The following is a 24647-nucleotide window of genomic DNA, read 5'->3' on the forward strand; positions in this document are numbered from 1 at the left end:
TTTACCCAATCAGAATTCAGATAGCTCGTGTTGCCAGGCAGGTTTCATGATAGCAGTAGCACGCACGATTTGTCCAAGTCCTTCAGATACAATCGTGCCGGCGTCTGTTCTGTGTCTCAAGGGGGCTTTTACCGTTGATAGACAGCTGCGCTAGCCAATCAAATCATGAGTTGATGACAGTAAGGCCTTACGTTGAAGATGATGAAAGTGTCTTGTGATTGGATACTCATTTGTGAGGGATCAACGCTATTCGGAATCAACACAACAAAGTCCTAACTGGCGAGCGTTCGAAAATCTGAAATATATTCTTGATATTTTTAAACCTCAATGGCCGAAGGAGGGAAAAGTGTGGATTTAATTGCAGATAGACTTGCGACGCCATTTTCAAGTCGGACTTTTCAAGAGAAGCTAGGTCGTCCAACACTCGCCGTGCTGTCATAAATGAGGGGGATATATATTCATACATTCATATAGAACAGGGGTCTTCAATCCTGTTCCTCAAGGGCTGCTGTCCTGTCTGTTTTCCATCTCTCCCTGCTGCACCACACCTGATTCAAATGATCAGGATCGTTTGAGCTTCTGCGGACCTTGCGGATTATCTGATGATTTGAACCAGGTATGTTGCAGCAGAGAGCGGTGGAAAACGGGCAGGAAAACAGCCCTCGAGGAATAGGATTGAGGACCCCTGCCCTAGAACATAAAGGAAAAATGAAACTTCTGCTCCTTTATCCTCATCTGCCCCCATTTTTTTTTTCATCCGTAGCCTGTGGCTCACTTTGTGGAAATTGGTTGAGTAGTTTTTGTGTCATGCTGCTGAGTGATGCCGCCGCTGAAAACAACCGGCTTGGCCGAAGCAATAAAGAATAAACAAAGTTTATTGTCTCCCACAATCCGATGGCCGGATTTAAGCATTGTTACCTGAAGTAACCTTCACTCCAACCGAAGCCTCTCGATCACAGCTCCACTCAGAACTGAGTGAGGAGTGGTGACACCTTCTCCTAAAATGCACTCTGGCAGGTTTATCCTGCTCATAATCCCTTGACTTTCTCTTTCATGCTGAAATTCTGTAGTCTTCCATGCCCCCCCCCCAAAATCCCTATGTTCCATCCCCAACCTGATTCAGCACCAAGTCATTAATCAAAGCTGACAGTGTCTGGCTAGCCTGCGTTACACCCCCACGTTCTCATAACTAGGAACTGATTCCACAACCATGATAGCAAACATGAGATGGTGGCATCAACCTCAAATTCAGCTGCTTGAATAATCAGTGACAACTCAGTCAAGTAAGAATGAAATCACCAAATACATATTACCTAAATAATCACATTTTGGAACGCTACGTTCTAAAAATCTGTTACATAATCCCTAAAGTATTACCCACAATTCTTGTCATATGGAACAAGGAGTAGATATCCACAATCTGATGTTGCGATTCTGCTGACTACAAGAAATGCCATTTCTGGCGAAATTGTATGCAAATGATGAAAAATTGACGACAAATACATGATTGCAGATGACCAGAATATATCCCACAGACTGTATACAGTTTAAAACTTTACACCACAGACATTGTATATTCTTTAGAATTGACGAACCAGTTAGTTTGATGCCCTGTTGACTTGCCCAATATGACGTTCAAGGTAAAATGAGAAGATTTGATATTATGATAAAAGTTTATTCATTGAGGACTTATATTACTCGTTTACAATAAACATCAGCAATTTGGCGAATTTGGGGAGGCTGTTTATTCAATCGGGCCGTACTTATTTTCATACTCTACCAATTCCTCTCGCGGGCCAGATTAAACCCAATTGTGGGCCTGATCAAGCCCGCAGGCCGTAGGTTCGACACCCCTGATTAAGAGTCTTCTGGAAACTTCAAATGCATGTTTTTGGAAAGTTTGAGGAGGCCCGAGTACCTGCAGATAACCGACGTAATAGTGAGATGGTGGCTGGAAGATAAGAATGAGTAACGGTAAAGAATAATGCGTAAGAGCCAAACTATGAACAAGTGAATTATTTATAAAATATCTTGGGGGGGGGGGGGGATATGGGCATTTTTTTGGGTAGTTCGCACAAAATGAGGGACTAAAAATGGAGAATTTTCTATTCGAAAAAATTTATTAATAAAAATTATTTTCCCGGTGGCTGCTTTGTCTTCTTTGTGTCAACATGCCTATGTCTCTACTCGTTCCCTCAATTGCAGGCTCTCTTCAATATCCCAGCACACTGGAACATGTGAATTATTCAACAATGCACTCAGTGAGTCTTTATTCTGATTGAAAAGTTTACAGCAGATTAGACTTGCTTTAGGCCATTATTTTCCTTTCTTTTCCAAAGGCTACAATGATGAAAATATGATTCAAATTGCCTAGATGCCCTCGACCCATCGCTTTCTAATCTCGTCCGCCTCGCGATGCTTTATGTTGGTGCACTATAAATAAGTAAATGCGTGCAATTGCTGCCTGCTGGGGAAGCAGTGAGACGTACGGTCATTACATTAGCGGTGTTATTTTCTGGCTGGTGTGAGGGCCGCATGCAAACATGGTGTGCGTCACGGTTCATCGAGCGTGACGGCGGGCGCCGACTGTCATGTTCCCGCGTTCATTCTCACGCCACGCACACACTGCGTTACTGTAGGGTGGTGGTAAAGTTGCCTTTGGAATGGAGTCATCTCATCTTGTCGCTCCCTCGTGTGCATCTGCACTGCACAGAGTGCGCTCGCATGGAGAATTGAAGCCCTTGGGAGTGGCAACCCATTGGGTTGCGCCTTTTGCAATGAAGTAAGCGGTCACTCCAAGAAAAGTGTACACAGAGTGGATATTCCAGTTCAAATTAAAAAAAAAAAAAAAAATTACAAAAATGTCACAGTTCTGAAAATAGTTTTCTATTGAATTTGTTTTGTCCCACGTCTCTTAAAATGTATGCGACATGGAAATTAGCAGCTTTATATTGAATTTGTAAAAGTTACTTTGTATTAGTATTATGTTTATATTAGTATGTCCCTAATCCAAGTATGGTACCTTGAGATTTAATTCAAGTGAAATCTCAAATCATCATTGCCCACTGAAATTGATAGAAATGACATGAATCTGTTCCAGCTTCCTGAAAACAAATAAGGAAAATTATATTCTAAAATATTGTTCTTAAAAAACAAATACATAAACAATTTTGGACATAATGTTTGGTTAAACAATTTTGGACATCATGTTTAATTAATGGAAGCCTACATTTGAATGCACAACCTGGCCACCGGAGGGCACTATAATACAGTCACGCAGATACAAATAAAGTTTCTCAACTACTGCGGGGCATAAACTGCTGTATTATTAGTTATTTTCGCAAAGGAAAAGGAATATATGCCTTAGAGTGTCATTAAATTGTCTGTCTACATGTGTTGCTGCAACTAAGTAACTCGGAAAACCACAATCAAACCGAACATGGACTGTATGAGTTGTCAGTTGACTACATGCAAAAAGTGGCATAAAATATCAAATCGCCTGTGTGAACCACGACACGACCAATGACTCCCATGACATTGAATGACGCAAAATGGCCAACTATCAAATCAAGAATTATGCCAAAAATGCATCAGTATGATACTCAAACATATTTTATATGGACAACATTGATGTGAAAAAGCACCCAAAAACTTCTCAAAGCATCAATATAGTGCCTCAAACTTTTAAGCAACCCAATCGTTTGGGTTCACACCCCCATTCTAAATCATATTCATTCCCTGTGACTGTTATCAGGTTGGAAAAGTTGCTCTGCAAAATAAGCAGACAAAGCTAGCGGAGCACAGAGCCCGCTGGAGCCTGATATTTCCCTCAGGAGGCCGATAGGAGCAGCACCGTGGACATCCGTCAGATAGCCAGGGAGCGATACCGACGTTGGCTTGCTCTATAATCCAACTTTATTGCAACACTATATCAATATTGCACTGATAGCACCCTATCCCGACCAACAGTGCTCCCATGAAGATACATTTTTAACACGAGCTATAAACACAGCAAAGGCAATTCGTCATTACCATTTATCACCTACAGTGAATCACCGCCGTATCGCGGTTCATCACTCGCACACCGGGCAAGTCCCAATGTAATAATCACATCGTGCCGGACACACTAGGCAGCACCGAGTTGCGACCGGATACTACACCACGTTTAGTTGTTCTACATCATCCCTGCTGACCTCACTAACCCAGAGTAAGCAAGGCAACGTCAATTTTGACTCCTGGTGATCAGGACAGGAATAAGAGCCATTGTCATTAGAGCAGTGCTTCTCAATTATTTTCTGTTACGCCCCCGCTAGCAAGAAGAAAACAATTTGCACCCCCCCACCACAAACCCACTCTGCGCCACAACTATAAATAACAGCATTTTTGTTTCAAAGTAAAGTTAATACTTGCTGCGCACCATGGGCAAGTAGAGCGCCACTGCCAACTACTGGAGTGGATGTGCAATTACACTTTATTGTAGGAAGGCGGGGAAAAAAAAAAAAAAAGCATGTTCTCCTGTTTCACACGCCTCACCCGCCCCTCTATTTGAGAAGCACTGCATTACAGGCTCAGACCCCCCCAGGGCTAGCCCCCCACCCCTTCTTGTGTTAGACTACCACAAGAGACAGGTCATGAGTTTGCCGCCAAACGTGAGCTCCGAGCATGTTCACAATAATTACCACAAAGAAAATCAGGATAGTTTGTCTTACTTTTCTGTAGACGATCATGTTGGGGGAGTCGTCATCGGAGTCCACGATGCTCAAGGACCTCATTGACAGCAGAGGTCGGGTCGGGGGGGTCTGAACGTCTTCTTTCAGGTATTCTACGTCTTCATCGGCCTCGGGAGACCCGGAAGAGCTCAGCTGCTCCTCACTCTGCTGCTCTTCGTCTTCTGTCTGTTGTTGTGATTGTTGCATCGGTGCCTCAGCCATTTCCTTGCCGCGTGACTGTCGTCCTCGCCCCTTGTGAAGTTATCCTGTCCTCGTTAAGAAGCGTCACACTCTCGTCCTTGCCTTTAATGTCCCTCCATCGGGGTGCAGCCGCGGCTAAAGTCAGAGCAAAAGGAATGCATGAGATGCGACTGTTTTTTATGTTTGTAGCTCCTTATATGCCAAAGAAGCATATTTTTTTGTGTGTAGCATTTGATTAGGCTCTGCTGTAATTGACACACTGCCAAAAAAAAAAAAAAAGTCTTAAAATTTGGTCCACAGTAGCCAAACTGGAATCTCATACATTATATTTACACACACCAGAGATGGGATCAAGTCCCACATGCAATTCTCAAGACAAGACGGGACGGAGCAAATTGGTTGTATCGCACGAGTAGTGAGTTGACGGGGGAAGTGAATGGTAGCACAGGTGACGCTAATAATGATACGGAAGGTGGCGGCAAGGGAACAGCTGGGTGAGAGGGCTCATGCGTCAAAGTGGCACTCAAGACATTTCTAAACGCGCACATGCAGCATAGCAGACAGTAACAACGGGAAAGTAAAAATCACCAGCTTGTTTGCAAATATTGCACATTTAAAGTTGATTTGAGCAGAATATAAAGTTTGGATTTTCAGTTTCAAACAAAAAGTATTTTCACATGAAGCAAATTCAACCTTGCTCCTGTTAAGCAGCTGACATTATATTTAATATTTTTGTAACTATTGAGCCTCTAGTTTCATGGAGGTGCACCACCTATCAGAAGAAATAATGAAAAGCTCAGGGGTGGGGAAAAAAAATTGATTGTTGATGCCTGTGTGAATTATTTCTACATCCACAAAACAAAACATTCAATTAGTTGCTAAAATATTACTGCGAGATGAGAGGCTGCCATATGCTGCATTAATATCATAGGGGGTGTATACCGTACTGTTGTTTTACTTTGGTTTTGTTGAAAAATTCATCAACGTTGCACTGGTGGGTGGCTGCCAACACAACGTGCTCCACTTTCCTCAAACGCTGTCATGTGCGTGCGTGTGCGTGTGCACATGCATCATTTTGGGGATATACATCTTCCAATATGGGTTTGCATATCAGAACCAAGTCTTGATCCGGAAACATCTGTGAGACAGTGGTTTTATTGTTCTGCCTTGTGCAGAAATAGCCTAGAAACTTGAATTTGTGCATCAGTGCACGTGTAATGCTGACACCGGAGTACACACCGTGGGTGGTGGGATTTGAGGGGTTCTGGGCTTAAACTGGGTTCAGTCCCTCCGCCATGTTAGGAAAGAAGCAGTTGAGACATCATGTACATGTAATGGGTGTGGCTGAGTAGGCAATTTTGTGGTATCATTGATGCCATGAATCTCAAACCCAATCATAGATACTGACTGCATTAAAAGTCATTATTGATAGCAATGCTAGTTGCGCACAGATGGCCAACAGCAAAAAAAAAAAAAAAAAAAAAAGCTGCAGAATGGGTGAAGAGGAAAGATGTGCGACACTTATTTTCCACAAGTGTGATAAAGAGACCCTATGGTCCCCGCGACACATGAAAACCTGAACGTGTGTGTCGGTGCATGTCAATCAAATGTTAATATAGTTTCTAAAAGCTAACAAAATAAACTGAAAAAAATGGCTCAGCTGACCAAATTTACGATTGTAATTATTGAACAAGTACAATTGTCAGGCTTTGACCATTTTCCAAGCAAGTCGGAACGAAAATATTCTTATCAGCACTGCTCCAAAACATACAACATTTGGGAGTTGAGTGTAGTAGCTCCAGCACCTTCAAAACATATGTGAAATCACATCTCCTTTTGACTTTGGCCCAACAGGAGGAACTTTTTTCCAGCATGACATGTTCGCGACTTTATGTGGAGATGAACGGACTCATTTCATCATTTTGAATTTGCATCCAAGCAGGTTACAGTTCCATCATAACCTCCAAGTGCACCCTGAGATGAAAGTTACTGGGGAAACTATCTTCTTATTTCTCACTGGCCACTGTGATGAAGTCTGACACTTTTTTTTTTTTTTTTTGGGACCTGTCCACATTGCATCATTACGTACAAGCAGATGGGCGAGTATAAGATATTCAACACAGGATCATGAAAACAGAAAAGATAGTTTTGGTTTGAATTGTGGACAGAAGTCTACCAAGTCTTAAAATTCTCTCTATCCGCCAAGAAAAACTGGCATCTCTCCACTAATGCGCAACAGTTATTACTTTCCCAGTCAACGTGATGAATTTGCGTTAACGCCCAATTGTCTTTTTTATGTTTTATGAATGAGACAAACTGCAGCCAACAAATCCTCTGGACAGCACGCAAAGTTCTTACATGCCGAGTTAGTGCCTCCTCTAAATTGAGGTCACCGCCAACCCAGCAAGCAGCTGTCGCTCTCACAAAACTCATCATCATATCATTGCATGCTCATGCTACTCTGCAACCTCCGGGGTCAGACAATCTCCTCCAGGGATGCTTGTTGAATTCGTTTTTGTTTTTTTTCCCCATAGAAATAATTTGCCATTGTCATAAAATGATTAGAAGCTGTCCAGAGAATGAGCTCAGCACTGAAATGACCCAAGATGCAAGATGATGACATGACTCCTTCTTGTGACTGGCTCCAAGTTAACCTTCAAGCTCCCAGATTTAAGACCATATGTCTTAATTTTGGTTGGGGACGTTTGAAAAATGTTTAAATCGAGCTCAAAATGTCTCCCTGCCGCCTCTCCTATGCTGGCATCGTTTTTCGAGCTGCTTTGCAGACGGGCCATGCCATTTCCTCTCAGGTATCACATCGAGCATGCTAAACTTGACGATACTCCTCCCAAAAATCATGCAAAATAAACCGGGCGGCAACTTTGCACCTTTGGCAGACGCCATCCCATGAGCACCCGCTTCGTAGGTCGGCTTTAACATCATGCCCTAGAGTAGGTCTCTCGCTCTCTCCTCAGCATCAGTCGGTGGTCTCACCATTCTCCGAGGACCACTTCATAAACACGCAGAGCCACTAGCTGCAGCCTAAATTAGACTTTTTGTTCCTCCCTCACGCGCACACACAGAATATACGACATGTCAGTGAGAACGCCCCAATTTTGACTTTTTCACTTCGGGGTGTTCTCACTTTTGTTGCCTGCCGTACAGTGAATTTACATTTTCACAGGCTGAACCTTGACTATTTGTCTGTCGCAAAGTGTCATTTCTTTGGTGTTGAAAAGAAATCAAAGTATTTCCCAAACATGTTTCAAAGAGACTATATTTGGCGGACGCACACGTACAGGTGACAAGTCACAATCTCGTATGCACAAAATAGCGAGTGCTCACTGAAATTGAGGCTGCATTAAAGCACTCCATGATGCTGAATGGTCTCCTCATTTTTATGGCAGGTGCTCCAAGGGTGTAATTTAACTTGTAAAAATCACACGTAACAAGCGTCAAGTCTCATCTGACACATAGACACCTTGGTGCAAGACACTTGACCAAGCATTTTTTTTTTGTGCTTAAATCCCAGCTGACACTAAACATCTGGCACCAGCACACTGCATGTGCTTAAAGACACACACACACACACAAAACGGGCAGTCTGTCACTTCCAAGTTAAAAGACAAGACTATTATTATTATTATGTAGAATGAAAATAGAAAATCATTCCAGTCTGCCATCATCATCCTACCTCAACGCTCTCCTCTTCCTCTTATCTGTGTCTCGGGCAGCTCCTAAAATAAACGCTTTCACAGACCCTCTCCGAACGCACGCGTGCACTGAGACAGTGTGAGAAAGGGAAAAGCAAAGGAAAGAGAGAAGGGGTGTGTGTATGTAGAGCGAGAGAGGGAGCGCAGTGGAGTGTCTGTGAGCATGTGTGTATATAGGTGTGTGTGTGCCAGCGTGAGAGTGAAAGAGAGTTTGTGTGTCAGTGTGTGTGATTGAGGTGCAGTGCATATATACATATTAAAAAAAATGAGAGAGAGAGAGACAGAGAGAGAGAGCCAGTGAGAGAGAGAGAGAGCGAGAGCGAGAGAGACAGAGAGAGAGAGAGTGAGTGAGAGAGAGAGCGAGAGAGAGACATAGAGAGAGACAGAGAGAGAGAGCCAGAGAGAGAGAGAGAGCGAGAGAGAGCGAGAGAGAGAGAGTGAGCGAGAGAGCGAGCGAGTGAGAAAGAGTGAGCGAGAGAGAGCGAGAGAGAGACAGAGAGAGAGCGAGAGACAGAGAAAGGTGTGTTTTCTCTCCAGCTGTCACAGTACTACACCGTCTTTGCCAATATTGCTCACTTCCAAGGGGAGCATAATTTCGTGATAACCGAGGATTGCTACGATAGACCAAACCGCATTGATTGGCCTAAGTTAGTGTACTGTTTAACTCCCATCCATCTATTTTACAGGCTACTTCCTACAAAGACATTAAACACACTGTACATATTTTGGCGCTCGTGAGGTAATAAAAGATTCTTGCTACTTTATTACACATAAGCAAACGTCTTACAGTCGAAGTGGAACTTTTCCGTCCGTGCGATACGATTCAATATGGCCATTGCGCTCGCTCATTTCAAGAAGGTACGACGCCTTAAAAGAAATAGTACAACAGCAAAACACGATTCGATATGTTGCTTGATACAATATTTTATGATTCAAATATTGCCCTTTCCCTTCCTCCCATCACGTGAGGTTCAAACAGATGGAAAAGCCAGAGCGCTGAGGGACGACGCGCTCAGCCGGTGGTGGCTTTTTGGCTGCGCGACGAACGACATCAAAGCATGTGATGCGATGACACCAACTAAAGAGGAAAAGTGGGCCCTGATGGCTTCCCTTAGATGTGTTCTTGTATGCAGCAACACAGCGGGAGGCCTAATTCTCCACATTTCTACGATTGACTGGAAAAAAAAAATCACACTTAACCGTGTGTTCTTTTTTTTTTTTATCCTCTCATAGTGTGCAAACGGAAAAAAGTAGACAGCCATAAGCTGACAAATCAATACGCATACTTAGCGGTTAGCTGTCGTATGATACTAATGGACCACTCTAGCCTAACACACATCGTCGACTGACGGGTGGAAACGGGAGCCTCTACTGTGGACCGACTCCATTATTGCGCAAGGGTAAACAGGAAGCCAAGTTCCCAAAGGATTTGGTGGTTAGACGAGTGTCGCCCCACATTTGATCCTAGTTTACACGTGAACACACTCAAAGACCACTCGGCTGGTCAACATGCAAACTTAACTCAAGTGGAGTGCCCTGTGACCCAGATGCAATATTTCCTCAACCACCGAATCTTGCGGAGGAGTCGAAAATGTTGATGCTGCTTTTTTTTTTTTTTTTTTTGCATTTTTTTCCACTCAAAGTCAGCAAATGCCTGATCTCACAGTCTCTAAAACAGGGGTGAGCAAACTTTTGGATTTGCGGGCCACAATTGGTTCTAAAATATGACAGAGGGGCCGGACCAGGAGCAGATGGATGGAGTGTTTTGGTAACTTAACCTCATCGGAGAAAAAAAAAAATACAATTAATTTTAAATGAAAATGAACAAAAGCAATATCTGTGTTTTAGACAGCAGAGTATTTAGAAAATAAAACAAAAAGGTTTATTCATTTAATGTTTTTCAAGTTTGGCGGGCCGGGTTAAAACATTTAACGGGCCACATGTGGCCCCCGGGCCATAGTTTGCCCACGCCTGCTCTAAAAGATTATCCCGCGATATCAAGGATGTTAAGAAGGATTTTACCTCCCTAATCTGTTTGGAAAACAGTGCAGACTATCGTAAATGTTAAACCATTTTGGTACCTTGACACTTCGAACTGAGAAAAAAAATTATTATTCAGGTTTTGAAGGCCAGCGTGAAAGGGGATAAGCATAGATTCATATGCAGAGTTTCTGGAAAGTGGAACCTTGATTTAACAGACTCGGAAACAATAAATGGAAAATAGTTTCCAGTCAACTCAAAACTCCCGTAACTTTCAATCTATCATTTCCAGAATTGGCCATAATTTGCCACAAAAATGACTGGTCAGGTGTTTTCGGCTCGTTACTACGGAAGAGGATTAGGGCCATGAATGAGAAAAAAAAAAAAGATTGGAAGGATTCTGACTTTAATCTCAGAATTCTGACTTTAATCTCAGAATTCTGACTTTCTGAGAATAAAGTCAGAATTCTGAGAATAAAGTCAGAATTCTGAGAATAAAGTCAGAATTCTCACTTTAAAGTCAGAATTCTGAGAATAAAGTCAGAATTCTCACTTTAAAGTCAGAATTCTGAGAATAAAGTCAGAATTCTCACTTTAAAGTCAGAATGCTGAGAATAAAGTCAGAATTCTCACTTTAAAGTCAGAATGCTGAGAATAAAGTCAGAATTCTCACTTTAAAGTCAGAATGCTGAGAATAAAGTCAGAATTCTCACTTTAAAGTCAGAATGCTGAGAATAAAGTCAGAATTCTCACTTTAAAGTCAGAATGCTGAGAATAAAGTCAGAATTCTCACTTTAAAGTCAGAATTCTGATATTAAAGTCAGAATTCTGAGAATAAAGTCAGAATTCTGAGATTAAAGTCAGAATTCTGAGATTAAAGTCAGAATTCTGAGAATAAAGTCAGAATTCTGAGATTAAAGTCAGAATTCTGAGATTAAAGTCAGAATCCTTCCAATCTTTTTTTTTTCTCATTCATGGCCCTAATCCTCTTCCGTACGTTACAGACAAAACAGACTCAGAGTAGACTTGAGCAAGCTAAAATGCATTTCAATGTCCGTTTGCGTGCGTGTGTGTGTGTGGTGGGGGGGCTGCAAAAGAAGTCATGGACAGCTTTAACAGAGAACCACCCAATTAGTCCATCAAATCAGCGTTCCACTCTACATTCTTCCGAAGGTCAACTTCACCTGAGTCACTTTTAAACGATACCTTTAAACGTGTGTAATCCACCAGCTCCCCGCCGTCAGACTTGTGTCGAAAATCCTTCAAGTGATTCAACCCCCACGTTTTCCACCTGTACTAAAGATGACTAATCCACAGCCGCCTCCACTGTTACACCTCTTCTCTTCTCTTCTCTTCTGGAAGCGCCCGCAAAGCAGTTGCCTCAAATGACCCTCGAATGTCTCCGCAGGTGGAGAGACATCGCATGCAGGCAGGGGTCCTTCGATGCTGTTCCTCGAGCTACGCCACCACTGCCTGTTTTGCCAATCGCTCCCTGCTGCAGCACATCTGATTCAAACGATCAGATAGTCAGTAAGGTCTGTAGATAATGATCATTTGAATCAGCTGTGTTGCAGCAAGGGGGGGGGGGTGGAAAACAGGCGGGACAGCGAGCTTCAAGGAACAGGGTTGAAGGCATACAGGTTGCTGCAAGATTTTCTTGGGCAACAAATGACTTGAAAGTTGCACTTTTGATCCCAGCTGGAAGTGGAGCCTCTTTCCCAAGACAATTATTTCTTACTAAGCGATACTTACTAAAAATTTCCCATTGGTGCAATGCTGGTTGAAAACTTCAATATTTTCATTTAATCAAACTCTCGCTAATTGCTTTAGATAATCAAGTCTTTTTTTTTTTTTACGGAAATCTAGTCAACTGTGTATAACCAGAAAATGTTACAACTATTCCAGGATGTTCATGTTTTGTGTACGCTGCCCAAAGACACGCACACGCACAAACACACACACACACACACTGAAACTGTAGTGCGAATAATTAAAATAAATAAATAAATAATGTGGCAATCTGTTTTAGTGTCACACTGTGCAATACAGGCAATGTTATAAGTATTTTTTTTTAATTCCTTAATGGAGCCAGATGGAGGCGTTGGATTGTCAATGTGCTGTTCACGTTTTAACTGTCATTCAAGGACAAAAATGGGTTAAGAGGTGTATTATAATGTTACAACTTTATACTCACCATGAAGATGTAGCAATCACTGGAATCAAACAATATCTTGAACGAGACTTCTGCACTTGTCTTAGCTCCTCCCACAGAGGTTCAATCGGCTTTAGAGCTCAACTCGTTTTTGTCATGATCCTGAAACCGGAATTTGCATTGAATTTGAACGCTTTGATAAGGTTTGGGAGTTATCGGAACACTGCAGATTTTTTTTTTTTTTTGCTACATCAAAACACCTGCATGATTTACAGTAGCGATCCAATCATTTCTTTGCACGCTTCATTTCTGAAAAGAAAGACCAATTTACCATAAGTGGCTTGCCTTATGCATGTCAGCAAATTCCAATGGCATTTCTCATTTTTTTTGCTTTATGAGCATTAAAAGTAAGAAAAAAATAAAAGTGACAAACCCACAAACGCATTTATTTACTTCAGAATCTTTAATACTGAGATCACTGCAAATGTCTGTTTTCCATACCTTTACATTTTACATCGACAGTTGACATAGGATTGACAGCATTTTTTGTGTTCTGTAAAGTTCTACGGTCACGCATGATCCTTTCCACCATGACTCGTCGAAACCTTCCGACCGCAATCGCTGACCAAGCTAGAACGAGTATCGATTAGCCTGAATTCATTTCAAACCATTTCGTCTGATCAGTCTGGTTGGTTTGGGGAAAGAAACTAATAGGGATTTTCTTTTTTTTTTCCTTTTTAATTTTTTTTTTTTTAATTAGAAGAAGAAAAGTCTAACACCTCCCTCTGTTGGTCAGAAACTGCAATAACAGCAAAACTCGAAGAGCAGCAAAGCACATCTCAATAACAAAGATGGCGCAGAATGGATGGATCCTTTCCACGCACTTTTTCAAAATATGTAAACTCCATCTATTTGACAAAAATATGTGCAAAGGTTCTGTACAAAATGGAACGTCTGAGCAATTCACGTTGACACGCAAAAAAAAAATAAAAATTGGATTAAACGGACTATATGGACCGGATTGAATGGATACAAGCAAAACGTGCGCGTCACACTTTCATCACTCAGCTTTTCTTCATTCAGAGTACAAAAATTAGAGCACTTTGCATGTACAATAAAACTCGGATTATTACCTATTTACCATTTGGACAATGCCAATTCTTCACGGGAGCGGCAGGTGACATTTGATTTATTTTAGTTATTTATTTTTTAAGAGTAATTTATGCTTCACAGTAGTGGATGATTGAAACAATACTTCATGACGTGCCGCCATCTTTAGATTAGCAGGCAATCAACCTTTATCATCTATAAAGCGATTCTTAAAACAGAATCATTTTTTTTTTCCTTTTGGAGTTTGCTCATCTCTACAAGTGGAATTAAATCTACAGGTGCATTTGAATAAATTTGAATATTTTGAGAAAATGCATTTCAGTAGGTCAGTTTAAAAACCAAAACTCATTTATTTCAGCCAGCAAAACCCGAATCTTTATATTGAATGAGTTTCAATTTTTGAGTTGATCTACTTGAACCGTTCTACGATATTTTCATTTATTTGCAACGCACCTGTTTGTTATGTAAACATCACGTTAATTTTTTGTTAGTTTCTACATTCACGCCGAGGAGCCACGTGCAGTCGGGTTGGAAATGCACTCGATTCACTTGATGAGATTCGAAAATTGTCATTTTGTGTTGCAGTGCGCCAAATAGCGTTGCTAAGATAAGAAATGTTTCTTACAAACAGCATTGAACTGAATGCAAAAGGCACGAGGCGTTTGTTTCTACTCTTTATGCCTTGCACAAGAATTTAATCATTTAATTTAGAGAAATTAATCAACAGTAATTACTGTTATGGAAAAATATACTCGGTGTATGAAAATGTGGCCGAAAATTTTAATCGCTGTGATCACGGCTTTTGTTTTAAACAAAACTGTGGAGGGAAAAAAAAATAAAAATAAAAAAATCAGTTTAGTAGAATTTTGTACAAATAATGCAATTGAAAATATTAATTTATTTATTAAATCATTCTTTAAATGATGCTAGAAAACCACACATTTTTTATTGTATATATCCAGACTAAATTATCTTTTTGGCAAGCAACGTGATTTTTTTTTTCAATTATTATTTTTTTTTTTTGCAGGCGCTACCAGTTTAACTGTTCAGGATGAAGACGAAAATTTTGTTTTCACGTGTTGCCCAGGTGCTGTTTCAAAGGCACATCCCGTCCCTGTTCCTCCCGGGAGTGACCTTAAATGACCCGAAGTGACTGTAGGCACAGCTGGAAAAACTGACATACCATCACGCTATGATGCATGCATTCACACACGCACACTCGCTCCACGGTTGCTTTTTGTCATTGTATTCAAAACGCAGATAATTTCCTCGCTCAATACCCTCGGAACATTTCCCCCGAGCATCCTCGCGTTCACACACCTGAGGGAAAGTATGCAATGAACAAGCGCGCCGAAAGATCACCTCTCTTTAGCCAATCATCACCCTTTCTTTGATTGTCAGTCTGACACGCCGCCGTGTTATTTATTTATTTTTGTGTGTGCGTGTGTGTGTGTGTGTTCAAAGAAGAAAAACACAAAGTGTACGCACAAACTGGCAGCACGTCGAATAACCATGAGTAGTTGCACTGGTCATCACTAGATGGCGCCGAAAGCAACACGACAGCAGGCTCGAGCAGCACGAAACAACGTAATACGGAATTCAAATGCAGATAGTCAGGCGTTAGCCAGGATTAAGAAAGAAAGCCATTAAATTATATAGTTACTGAGTTTTTTTTTTTTTTTTTTGGACAAACTAAACACTGATGTCAGTTGTACTGTACGAATAGAGCAACTTATTAATTGGAGATATAATACAAGGAAATAAATAAACCCTTCAGTCATCCTCTCTTCCCCCTCCAAAAAAAAAAAAAAAAAAATGAATTAACACTATTCCACATTCTTCCAGAGTCTTCTCTCTCATCTTTGTCACAGGAGGAAGTTGACAGCTTTAAAAGTCAGGAGGAGACGGAGGCTCGTGTGGCAGTACTGCGTTTATGAGAATTGTTTTAAAATCTTTCCAGGGATTTCTCTCCTGTCTGCTCCCTATTGCTTGAAAGACACAAAGCACTCCGGATAGAAGTCTTCAAGTTATGGCGTGGCACCGCTGCCGATGGCTTTTAACTATATTCCTATTGTCGGCGGGGAGGCTGAGTTTTGCTGTCGAGGACGGATTGGTTGTTGTTATCAACTTCCTGGAGGAAATAACACACACACACAAAAAAAATATCTAATGAGTTTCCTTTCAGTGCTGTGTCATTGGTTGGAAAAATAAAAAAGCCCTGGGGAATATTCAAAACAATTTGCGCTGTGCAGGGGGAAAGAGATTAAAAATCCAGCCTCAAACATCTTCATTCTCCGTTGAGGGGATATGAAAAGCTTTCGTCACAGTTTGGTGGGAAAGCAGCTCATTATGCGAGTGAGGCAATGTGTTCCAGTGAACAGCAAGTGGTCCAGCCTGCAACAATGCATTGTGCGAAGTCCACTGAAGTCATTTGAAGAACCCAGCTAGCCTCCGCTGGGTTGAATTTGGCACAAAAAAAAAAAAAAAATCTCCCATGAACCCACTGACAAAAAAAAAAAAAAAAGATGAAAGTCCACATCCACTTTAGGTCAGGAAATGGCTTTTGTTCATCTGTCTAATAATCGGTGGAAGATGTAGATCCTCCAGTCGACACAAGGGGGCGCGATTCCCTTTCTTGACACCGTGTTGGGATGAAAAATGAGCACAGCAAGGTGACTGTCTGTTGTGTCCAGCCAATCAGTGACCAGAGTGGGATTATTTTTTTTTTATTTTTAACTGCCATTCATGTGCCTTTGCCGAGCTTCAATTCATGTCAATGGTGTTGAAGACCCACTCGGTGAACTTCTTGAGCTTCGCGGCGGAGGTCTGAGACTCTTCCTGAAGCCTCTGGTTGTCCTCCCACAGCCTCTTGATCTGAGCCTGAAGCCGCACTTTCTCGTCACGCTCCTGTGAGGATTGAAACAGCAAATGCGGGGGAACATTTTTAACATCACTTGTTTGATTTTATTATTTTAATTCATAGTCTACAAGTGCAGTAGAAACTGCCGTGTTACATTGTTGCCGGAACAGAGGTTTGTTTTAAACTCACACCTCGCTATATGATGGTTGTTGGTGTAAAAATCTAAATCTAAATCTAAACGCTTCTAACCAAAACATTACAAACAACAGTATAAGTTACGAGTCCAAGGCCATTTTTTTCCCCTTTTACGGCTTATGTATTAGATTTCACAAGTGTAGGTGGGGTTTAATATTCCCACTCAGCGTAAAAAAAAATATATAGAGGAAGCTGCTTGGAAATAAAACAACATATGGAGCATTGTAGTGACGCTCCATTATTTCACTTAGTTGTAGAGTGTGACTTTAGATTAAAAAGCAAACATTCTGCCAATTGTGTCACGAGAACTCACACATTAAAATCAGCAAAAGTCGAGGATCAGATTTTTCGGACGGGTTAACTTGTGGCGGGACGGTGAGGCCTGTTAGGAGGATTTCCCTTCTCCCTGATTACAAAAAACTTGCGATCTTTTTCGATTGTTAGTCGGTGCACCATGCTGCCTCTCACAGGACAGTCATGGTACTACAATTCGCAACTGCTTTAAGGAAGAGACTCACCTGCTAATTCTTTTTTTTTTTGGCCATGTACCTTGCTTTAGTGTGAGCTCAGTATTATATTCACATGCGCTTATTAAATCGCCGCAGATGACGACGAGAGAGGGGCTAGCACAGTTTAAAGTGTGTTGTTGTCCACCTTCTTCAGATCCTCTTGGAGCATCTTCACCATGGCCTCCAACTTGGTCACCTTTCTCTCCAGGCCTATGTGGCCCTCACTGTGTAGATAAATTCAATTTGATGCATTAAAGAATGAACCACCCCCACAAATCGAATGTCTTTTTTTTTTATGGTAATCTACTCGATTACAATTATGCCTGCAATAATATATTCAGGAATGAAAAGGTCATGCGTTACCTCGACGCGGGTCGGGACATGGGAGCGGGTTGCAGTTCTATGTGGCTCTGTTGTGGACTAGAGGCTCCGCTGCTTCGGTGGTTTGAATCCCCAAACACGTAACTTCTCTGGACTGGAAGGACACACGCACGCACGCACACACACACACACACTAAGTGTCCATTGTTGTTTTCATTTTAAAACTGATAAGAATAGAGTCAAAACAAAAATGATTGGATTATTTAGCTTCAATTGGATAAAAAAAAACAAAAAAACAAAAAAAAAACAATGGTCGCAGTAAACAACAGCTGACATTTAGGACGACAGTAAATCATTTCGTAGACTCTCGCTGCCTTCAGTTAAACGCACTTGATGCTGCTTGACATTTTTGGGGAAGAGTCTGACCTTTTCCAAAAAGTTTCCCCCCCACATGGTTTTGTGTAGAAAAGTACTGCTATTTTTCTACTAACGTGAATTTTCCTTTAACATCTCTAAAGAAATAGCACGTTTAAAATTGTTTTTGAAATTGTTTCATTATTTATTATAAAGAGAACATAAACTCTACCATAGTGTGTGTTTCTTTCAGTGTCAAAGGTGTTGGCCACGTCCACAAGGTGTGTCCAGTCAAGTGGGCTGTCCCTATCAGACGATGGGAGGGGCATCAGCTCCTGAGGCAGAGGCCCACGATGACGCTCCACCAAATCCACCAATGACGTGTCGGATGCCGAGAGGTCGCCTATGAACGGGAAGGACATTTTCAGAACTATTATTAAATCGACAGAACTTTCTCCATCTGTGCAGAAGAAGAAAAAAAATCCTGGCATTGTGTTACCATGGAGTTTGACTCCCAGCTTATAAGAGGGCCGTCGGAGTGGTACGCCACGGGTGGTGGGCGAGCGCGGGAGAGTGGAGCAACTGAAGAGAACGTCGGCGCCGAGCGCCGCCTCCATCATCGAGTCGGTGAGAGAGGGAAGGCGCTGGCCGCGGTAGATGCTCTCATCGGAAAGCGTGCGATGGAGCGAGCGGCGGCGGCTGGGCGGCTGGCTCGGGGGGGATTTCTGGGCGTGCTGTAGAAGAAAGTATTCAATTCAATACGGTAGCAATCAAAAGTTCGGACGCGCTTTGACTTGTAATGTACGTTGGCGGTGAAAAGATGAGGCCGTAAAACGTTTTACGACAAAATTGTACGATTTCTAAAGTAAAAAAAAAAAAAAAAAAAATCCAAAAAGTTAAAACAAAATATGAGCTTGTTATTCATTTTTAAGGTACATTTGCTTCTAATAAAAATTGGACATTATCTGTCATCACCATAGTAACCACAAATCACATAATTTAGAGTACATCTTCTGCAATATATCTTTTACTAATACCTCAGGTGTGCTCGCGGTTAACAATTTGGCCTCATTTTCTGTCTGCTTGTGCTTCTATCCACAACCCCTCCTAAAAAAAAATGATTGAAATGTAAATAATCCAAAGGTGCCAGTGTTAGAGACAATGAGAGTCTGTTTTGTGCCCTGCAATTGCTCTTGGCCAGTTCAAGAGCAAATCATCTCGCACCAAAAATCAGCTGGCATAGGCTCCATATATAAAAAAAAAAATAAATAAATAAATAATTAAAAATATCCACTATAAATCGGAGTCTATATTCTGGTTTTACATCCACACTGGTGTAAGTAACTACCTTTTCCTTATATCTGCGTGGTGGCAGTGGGCTATCCTTTGCAGGGTGTCTCTTCACATCCTCTTCGATAGTAGACTTGGCATGGAGCTGCGGAGAGTGCATGTCCCTTAAAGAAGGCCTGGCGGCGGGAGTCGGAATACCCTCCATACCACTCTCCCCTGGAGATTTCCTGAAATCACACAAGACAAGACAAGCCGGAAGTTACACACTTCATCAATGCTGGGTTTTACGTGTAATTTTCACGGCAGCCACAAGAGGGCAATCAAGACGCACAAAAGGAATGATGAGTGAGTGGGTGGACAAGAAGCAAAAAAAAAAAAAAAAAAAAAGACTTTCTGATCAGGTGTTTTGAATTCTATTGGCTTATTACAATATTATTAACATTTACAGAAGGTCATGATCCTGTTAAATTGATTTAAAACATTTGAAAGACAGCATATGGTGCAACACTAATATTTAATGTTAAATATACATTTGTTTTGGATTAAAGGAAGTCATAAGGCAGAAAATAGAAGAAAAAAAAAAGAGGTTCAATCAAAACTGAGCACGACACCATCATGAATCTTGTGAATGAGATGACATTATAGAAGCGGCCCCCTCTACTGTATGATGATGAGATCTTCTTTTCATAAAGGAAAAAAAAGTCGATTTCTAATTTCTTTCTTACTTGCGGGTGTCTCCGAAGTCAACCGAATTGATGGTGGAACCAGGCTTCCTCCAGCCAATCAGGTACTTGGACTGAGCTCCCTGGCGAGGGTAAAAGCTCTTTGGGCCAGGAGACACCGAAGACTGCGACGATGGCGAAGTGGTCGAGGGGGACTCTTCCCGGGGCGAACTGTGCCTGAAAAGTGGTTGTTTTTGCAAGCAAAGATGAGCATTTGATCAAATAAAACCAAACATCAAGCTGCGTTTTGACATAGCCCAACCTGGAGTGAGAACCACCATCACTCAGACTGAAGGTGCTGCTGTCTCGAACGAGGAGATGAGTGGGAGGCGTTCGACCGGTGCTATCCAAGCTCCTTTCGACCGGGGGGACCGACGACTCTGCAGCGGCGGGCGACCTCTCCAGCATTCTGCGTCCACCCTCGGTGGGGCTGTGCCACGGCGAGCGATCCCTGCTCTCTCGGCCGCCGCTCGGAGCGAGCAGCGAGGTGGTGCTGCCGTGATGAGAGTGCGGGTGGTTGTGGTGCGAGGCCCCGTACGAGCTGGTGTCGATCCCGCTGTCGGCCGAGGCGCCCTGGAGGTAGCCTCCACCTCCGAGGCCGTTGGGCTCCGGCTCACCTTGGTCCCCGCTGGAGCCTCCACCGGCCCCCATTTCGTACCATTTATCGCCGTCACTGTGGCCCCCACTGGAAGCTGTGCTTGAAAGAGTATTACTGCTGGAGTGGCCAGAATAAGGACCGTCCGACTACGAGAACAAAGAAGAAACAGTGGAAAGCTATATAAGATGACAATCATTGAGAAAATTAACGGAGAGCATAATTATGTGGATCCAAACGTAATGTCGGGCGATATGACGGACAGATTGATTCTATGGCGTCAATGTGACCCTGATGTCATCGAAATACACGGCTCCGTGACGCATATGCACGCAAGCCTTGATGCTCTAAATTGGTGGTCCCCAACCAATAAATATAAAATAAATAAATACATAAATAAATAAAAATACATAAATATAAAATAAATAAATACATAAATAAATAAAAATAAATAAAAATAAAATAAAATAAAATAAAATTAAATTAAATTAAATTAAAAATAATTCTATTTAAAAAAAAAGCCGGCTTCCCTCTATTAGATCGCATTCTTGCTAATACTCAACCCAAGGGATAGAAAAATGAGTAAATACAAGATCACCTACGAAGTCCGCTCTGCACAACATACGCCGAGCAACATCGCCCCTTTCTTCGCCCCCATTTGCCGGTCAAAAAAAAAGTTATGGACTTTGTATGGACGGGTAAAAACATTGGGGACCACTGCTCTAAATGTAGTCAGATTTGCTGTCGTCACCGCCCTTGTGTACTTGTTTGCACCGGTTCAAACTAATACTTGGCGTGCCCTTGAGCAAGGCACCAAACAACACGGCTCCGGAAGGAGACTGAGCAAAAAAAATAAATAAATAAAATAAATAAATCGCTGGAGTAAAGCGGAGACAGTAACATCTAGAGCAGGTGTGGGCAAACTACGGCCCGGGGGCCACATGCGGCCCATTAAAGTTTGCCCGCCCCTGATCGAGAGTGAAAGAACTATTTTTGTGCTTTCCATTTATGTATCCACTTAAGTTACAATAACAGAGCAGACAAAAGTGGAAATGTTTAGAACTCAGGCCGACCAGTTCCGAAAATGTATGCAGGAGTCCCAGTATTAATTCGTTAATACTAATATTAAGTATAAGCTTGTCATAGTCACAATACAATAAATGAAGCTGTCCTCAAATGTCCAAATGTTAAAAACACACCTGACTGCTTTTCTTCGGGGACAGGTGGATGACCTGCTCCTGTCTTTGAATACGGGGTCCTCCGGAAAAGCCTTGACCAGATTTTGAGACTGGTGCCTCTGCAATAAAAAATAAATAAATAAATAAATAAATAAATAAAAGCACAGCAGTCAGAGTTGGTAGAAAGGACACTCACAAAAAATCTTGATGCACAACCAGATGACTTTTTATGCCGTTTCTTTATTTAGATGGGATGTGTACTTTCTCACTGACACACAACGAGGCTCATGAGACAGACACGGTCGCCATTCTGGCTCCGCTGCTTCCATCAAGAATAACACAAAATCGATCGTCATCCATCACAACATACATCACGAGAAAACGTGTCCCTTGACAGTGCCTGCTGGGTCTGTTCTGGGCAAGCTGTGCTGTGTGAATGAACGTGCGTGTGAGTGTGCGTGCTGAAGCTAAACTACTGTGTAACATGGAACTGTTGTGTAATTGTCGACATCTTACGCAATACGACCCTCCAGGAGGCAGATCATGATCACGGTAACACGACAGAAAGCGCCGAGAGAGTCATCGCAACGTCTACCGGGATGATTTGACAAACGTGGACACCCTCTCTTAGCATTACACCGCACAGTTTGCTCCACACAGAGCCCACGGGGCGTTCTGTACTCATTAGAAACGGCGGCCACATGTGTGCCCGCTAGCTTGCTTGAGCACAAATATACTCTATGTTAGTACTTTGCAAAAGGACTTGCTGGAGATATCTTGGGAAATGTCGGGCTTTTATAGTTTAGATTTTATGGCCGTGATGATGATTTTAATGTATACACGGACACTTTATTAGGTACACCTAAATGATTCAAGCACATTCAATAGAATGGCTGCATCAGAAATAAATTTCTAATATTTTTCTTTTCGATGAACCGCATTTTCACAGCCATGAGGGGCACCGTGTTAAAAGCGTCGTTTCGGTTACGGGTGTCGTTTCTGTATTTAAGACAAACATAAGGCTAGTTTAAAACATGACGCATGCGCTGTCCATTTTGCAGGAAATGAAGGGACTTTAAGTGTGACCTTAATTACGGAGGATAAGAACCCAGCAGAGAGGCGAATAGTGAAAATACGGGCATAATTATAATGGATATATACCAGGAAAAAAAAAAAATAGCTCCAAGAAAAAAAAAAAAAAACAAAAAAAAAAAAAACACGCTGTTAAACCTCCAATGCATTTTCTATGGAAAAAAAAAATAAAAAGATTGAAAAAAATGTGTTAAAAGGTTTATAACCACTTACAAGCACAACTTATTAATGCATAATAAATTAAGCATAATATTGTGCCGATGCTTTATCGGTCACATACCATATAAGTTGATGGTTACTCAATTAAGTGCACACGTTTTCGGTTCATTTTTGAAACACTGTGGAGGAAGTTTAACCCCATTACAATATTGGATGGGAGAACATTCTCACGATGCCAAAAGCTGGCCCAAGTGTTTAAACCACGTCACCTTGACTTTGAGCAGGTGTGGGCAAACTATGGCCCAGGGGCCACATGCGGCCCGTTAACGTTTAAATCCGGCCCGCCGAACTTGAAAAAAATTAAATGAATAAATCTTGTCTATGTTTTATTTTCTAAATACTGTGGTGTGTCAAAGACAGATATTTTGTTGTAATCGTTCTGTTCATTTTCATTTAAAATTAAATGTTTTTTTTTTTTTCTACGATGAGGTGAGGTTACCAAAACACTCCATCCGTCTGCTCCTGATCCGGCCAAATTTTAGCGCCCCTTGTGGCCCGCCAATCAAAATGTTTGCCCACCCCTGACTTAGAACATATTCTATCGTCCTCTATGCGACTAGTGCTATTTTAAAACAGTCAGGCCACATTTGCATTGCTTTTTACTTTCGGGACAAGACATTAACATAGAAGGACTTCTATGTGAAAGTGTCGAATGCTAAACCACAGCCTGACTTGGAGCCGGACTCTCGGTTGACCTATGATGAACTTTTCCAGCCTGAACCGTCCCACCCTGACCAAAAAAAGACACAAGGGCTTAAAACAAACCACGGAATGATAGATTATGGCTTTTTCGTCGTGATTGCGGGGGTCAGAAGCGGGTTGCGAACACAAAAGTAGGCTGGCGAACAATCCGCTGAATTGAAGGTCCGGTGGGGAACCAGAAAGCGGTGGCAAACGAGACCGTAGTTTCGGTGGCTGCCACTGACCGTGGTGGACAGAAATAAAAGAGCACTTGCAAACTATGCTATGGGAAAGTGTCCGCAAGTAAATGAAAGCAGATGTACAAAGGCAGGGGGGGGGGGGGGGAAGATGAATGGGAGGCAAACAGAAATGGTGGCGGTGAAAGAAGAAAGACGTGACGAAGAGAAGTCACACAAAGACTTGGTTTGCCAACTGTGGGGAGAGGAAGAGGAGGAATCCCCCCCCTTCTTACTCTCTCCATTAGTAAATCTAAAAGACACAGGTGAGCAAGAGTTTTGCCGTCCGCCATTTTTCCACATTCTTTCCCTCGCCTGCTCGTCTCATTATGCCGCCGCTTTTGTCCGTTTGCAGTGACTTTAGATTTGTTATTTTTCAACTTAGACCGTGAGCACAAGTGGGCCAACCGTACCGTACCGCTCGATAGCGGTCACAAAGTCACGAGTGTGTGTTGAACAGGAAGCGTACATTTGGAGAAACTGCTAAGGATAAAAAAAAAAAATAAAAAAAAAAATAAAAAAAAAAAGAG

At 42.0% G+C, this 24647-nt stretch overlaps 2 protein-coding genes across 5 annotated transcripts in view; both read right to left on the bottom strand.

Annotated features, from left to right (window-relative positions):
• The window catches only part of rgs6 (regulator of G protein signaling 6), a 48365-nt gene extending 36239 nt beyond the window's left edge, over positions 1 to 12126 (bottom strand). The window contains exons 1-2 of one of the 3 annotated variants that reach the window (XM_088286741.1): positions 11810 to 12126; positions 4710 to 5045 (exon numbers count right to left, since the gene is read on the bottom strand). In XM_088286741.1, the coding sequence (XP_088142867.1) occupies positions 4710 to 4931 (222 nt within the window). In that variant the 5' untranslated portion in view covers positions 4932 to 5045; positions 11810 to 12126. Of the gene's footprint in view, positions 1 to 4679; positions 5046 to 8604; positions 8809 to 11809 lie in introns of those variants that run through there. The other 2 variants (XM_088286740.1, XM_088286742.1) reach the window with 2 other exon arrangements.
• A 1083-nt stretch (positions 12127 to 13209) lies between these two features.
• The window catches only part of sipa1l1 (signal-induced proliferation-associated 1 like 1), a 43942-nt gene continuing 32504 nt past the window's right edge, over positions 13210 to 24647 (bottom strand). For both annotated transcript variants that reach the window (XM_088286334.1, XM_088286335.1), the window contains 9 exons: positions 21911 to 22008; positions 20379 to 20860; positions 20120 to 20293; positions 19453 to 19621; positions 18604 to 18838; positions 18337 to 18507; positions 17793 to 17904; positions 17575 to 17653; positions 13210 to 16772 (listed from right to left, as the gene is read on the bottom strand). In XM_088286334.1, the coding sequence (XP_088142460.1) occupies positions 16629 to 16772; positions 17575 to 17653; positions 17793 to 17904; positions 18337 to 18507; positions 18604 to 18838; positions 19453 to 19621; positions 20120 to 20293; positions 20379 to 20860; positions 21911 to 22008 (1664 nt within the window). In that variant the 3' untranslated portion in view covers positions 13210 to 16628. The remainder of the gene's footprint in view (positions 16773 to 17574; positions 17654 to 17792; positions 17905 to 18336; positions 18508 to 18603; positions 18839 to 19452; positions 19622 to 20119; positions 20294 to 20378; positions 20861 to 21910; positions 22009 to 24647) is intronic.

The sequence above is a fragment of the Idiotropiscis lumnitzeri genome, chromosome 21 (assembly GCF_059441095.1).
Source record: "Idiotropiscis lumnitzeri isolate Australia: NSW breed Sydney's pygmy pipehorse chromosome 21, RoL_Ilum_1.0, whole genome shotgun sequence".
Taxonomy (NCBI): domain Eukaryota; kingdom Metazoa; phylum Chordata; class Actinopteri; order Syngnathiformes; family Syngnathidae; genus Idiotropiscis; species Idiotropiscis lumnitzeri.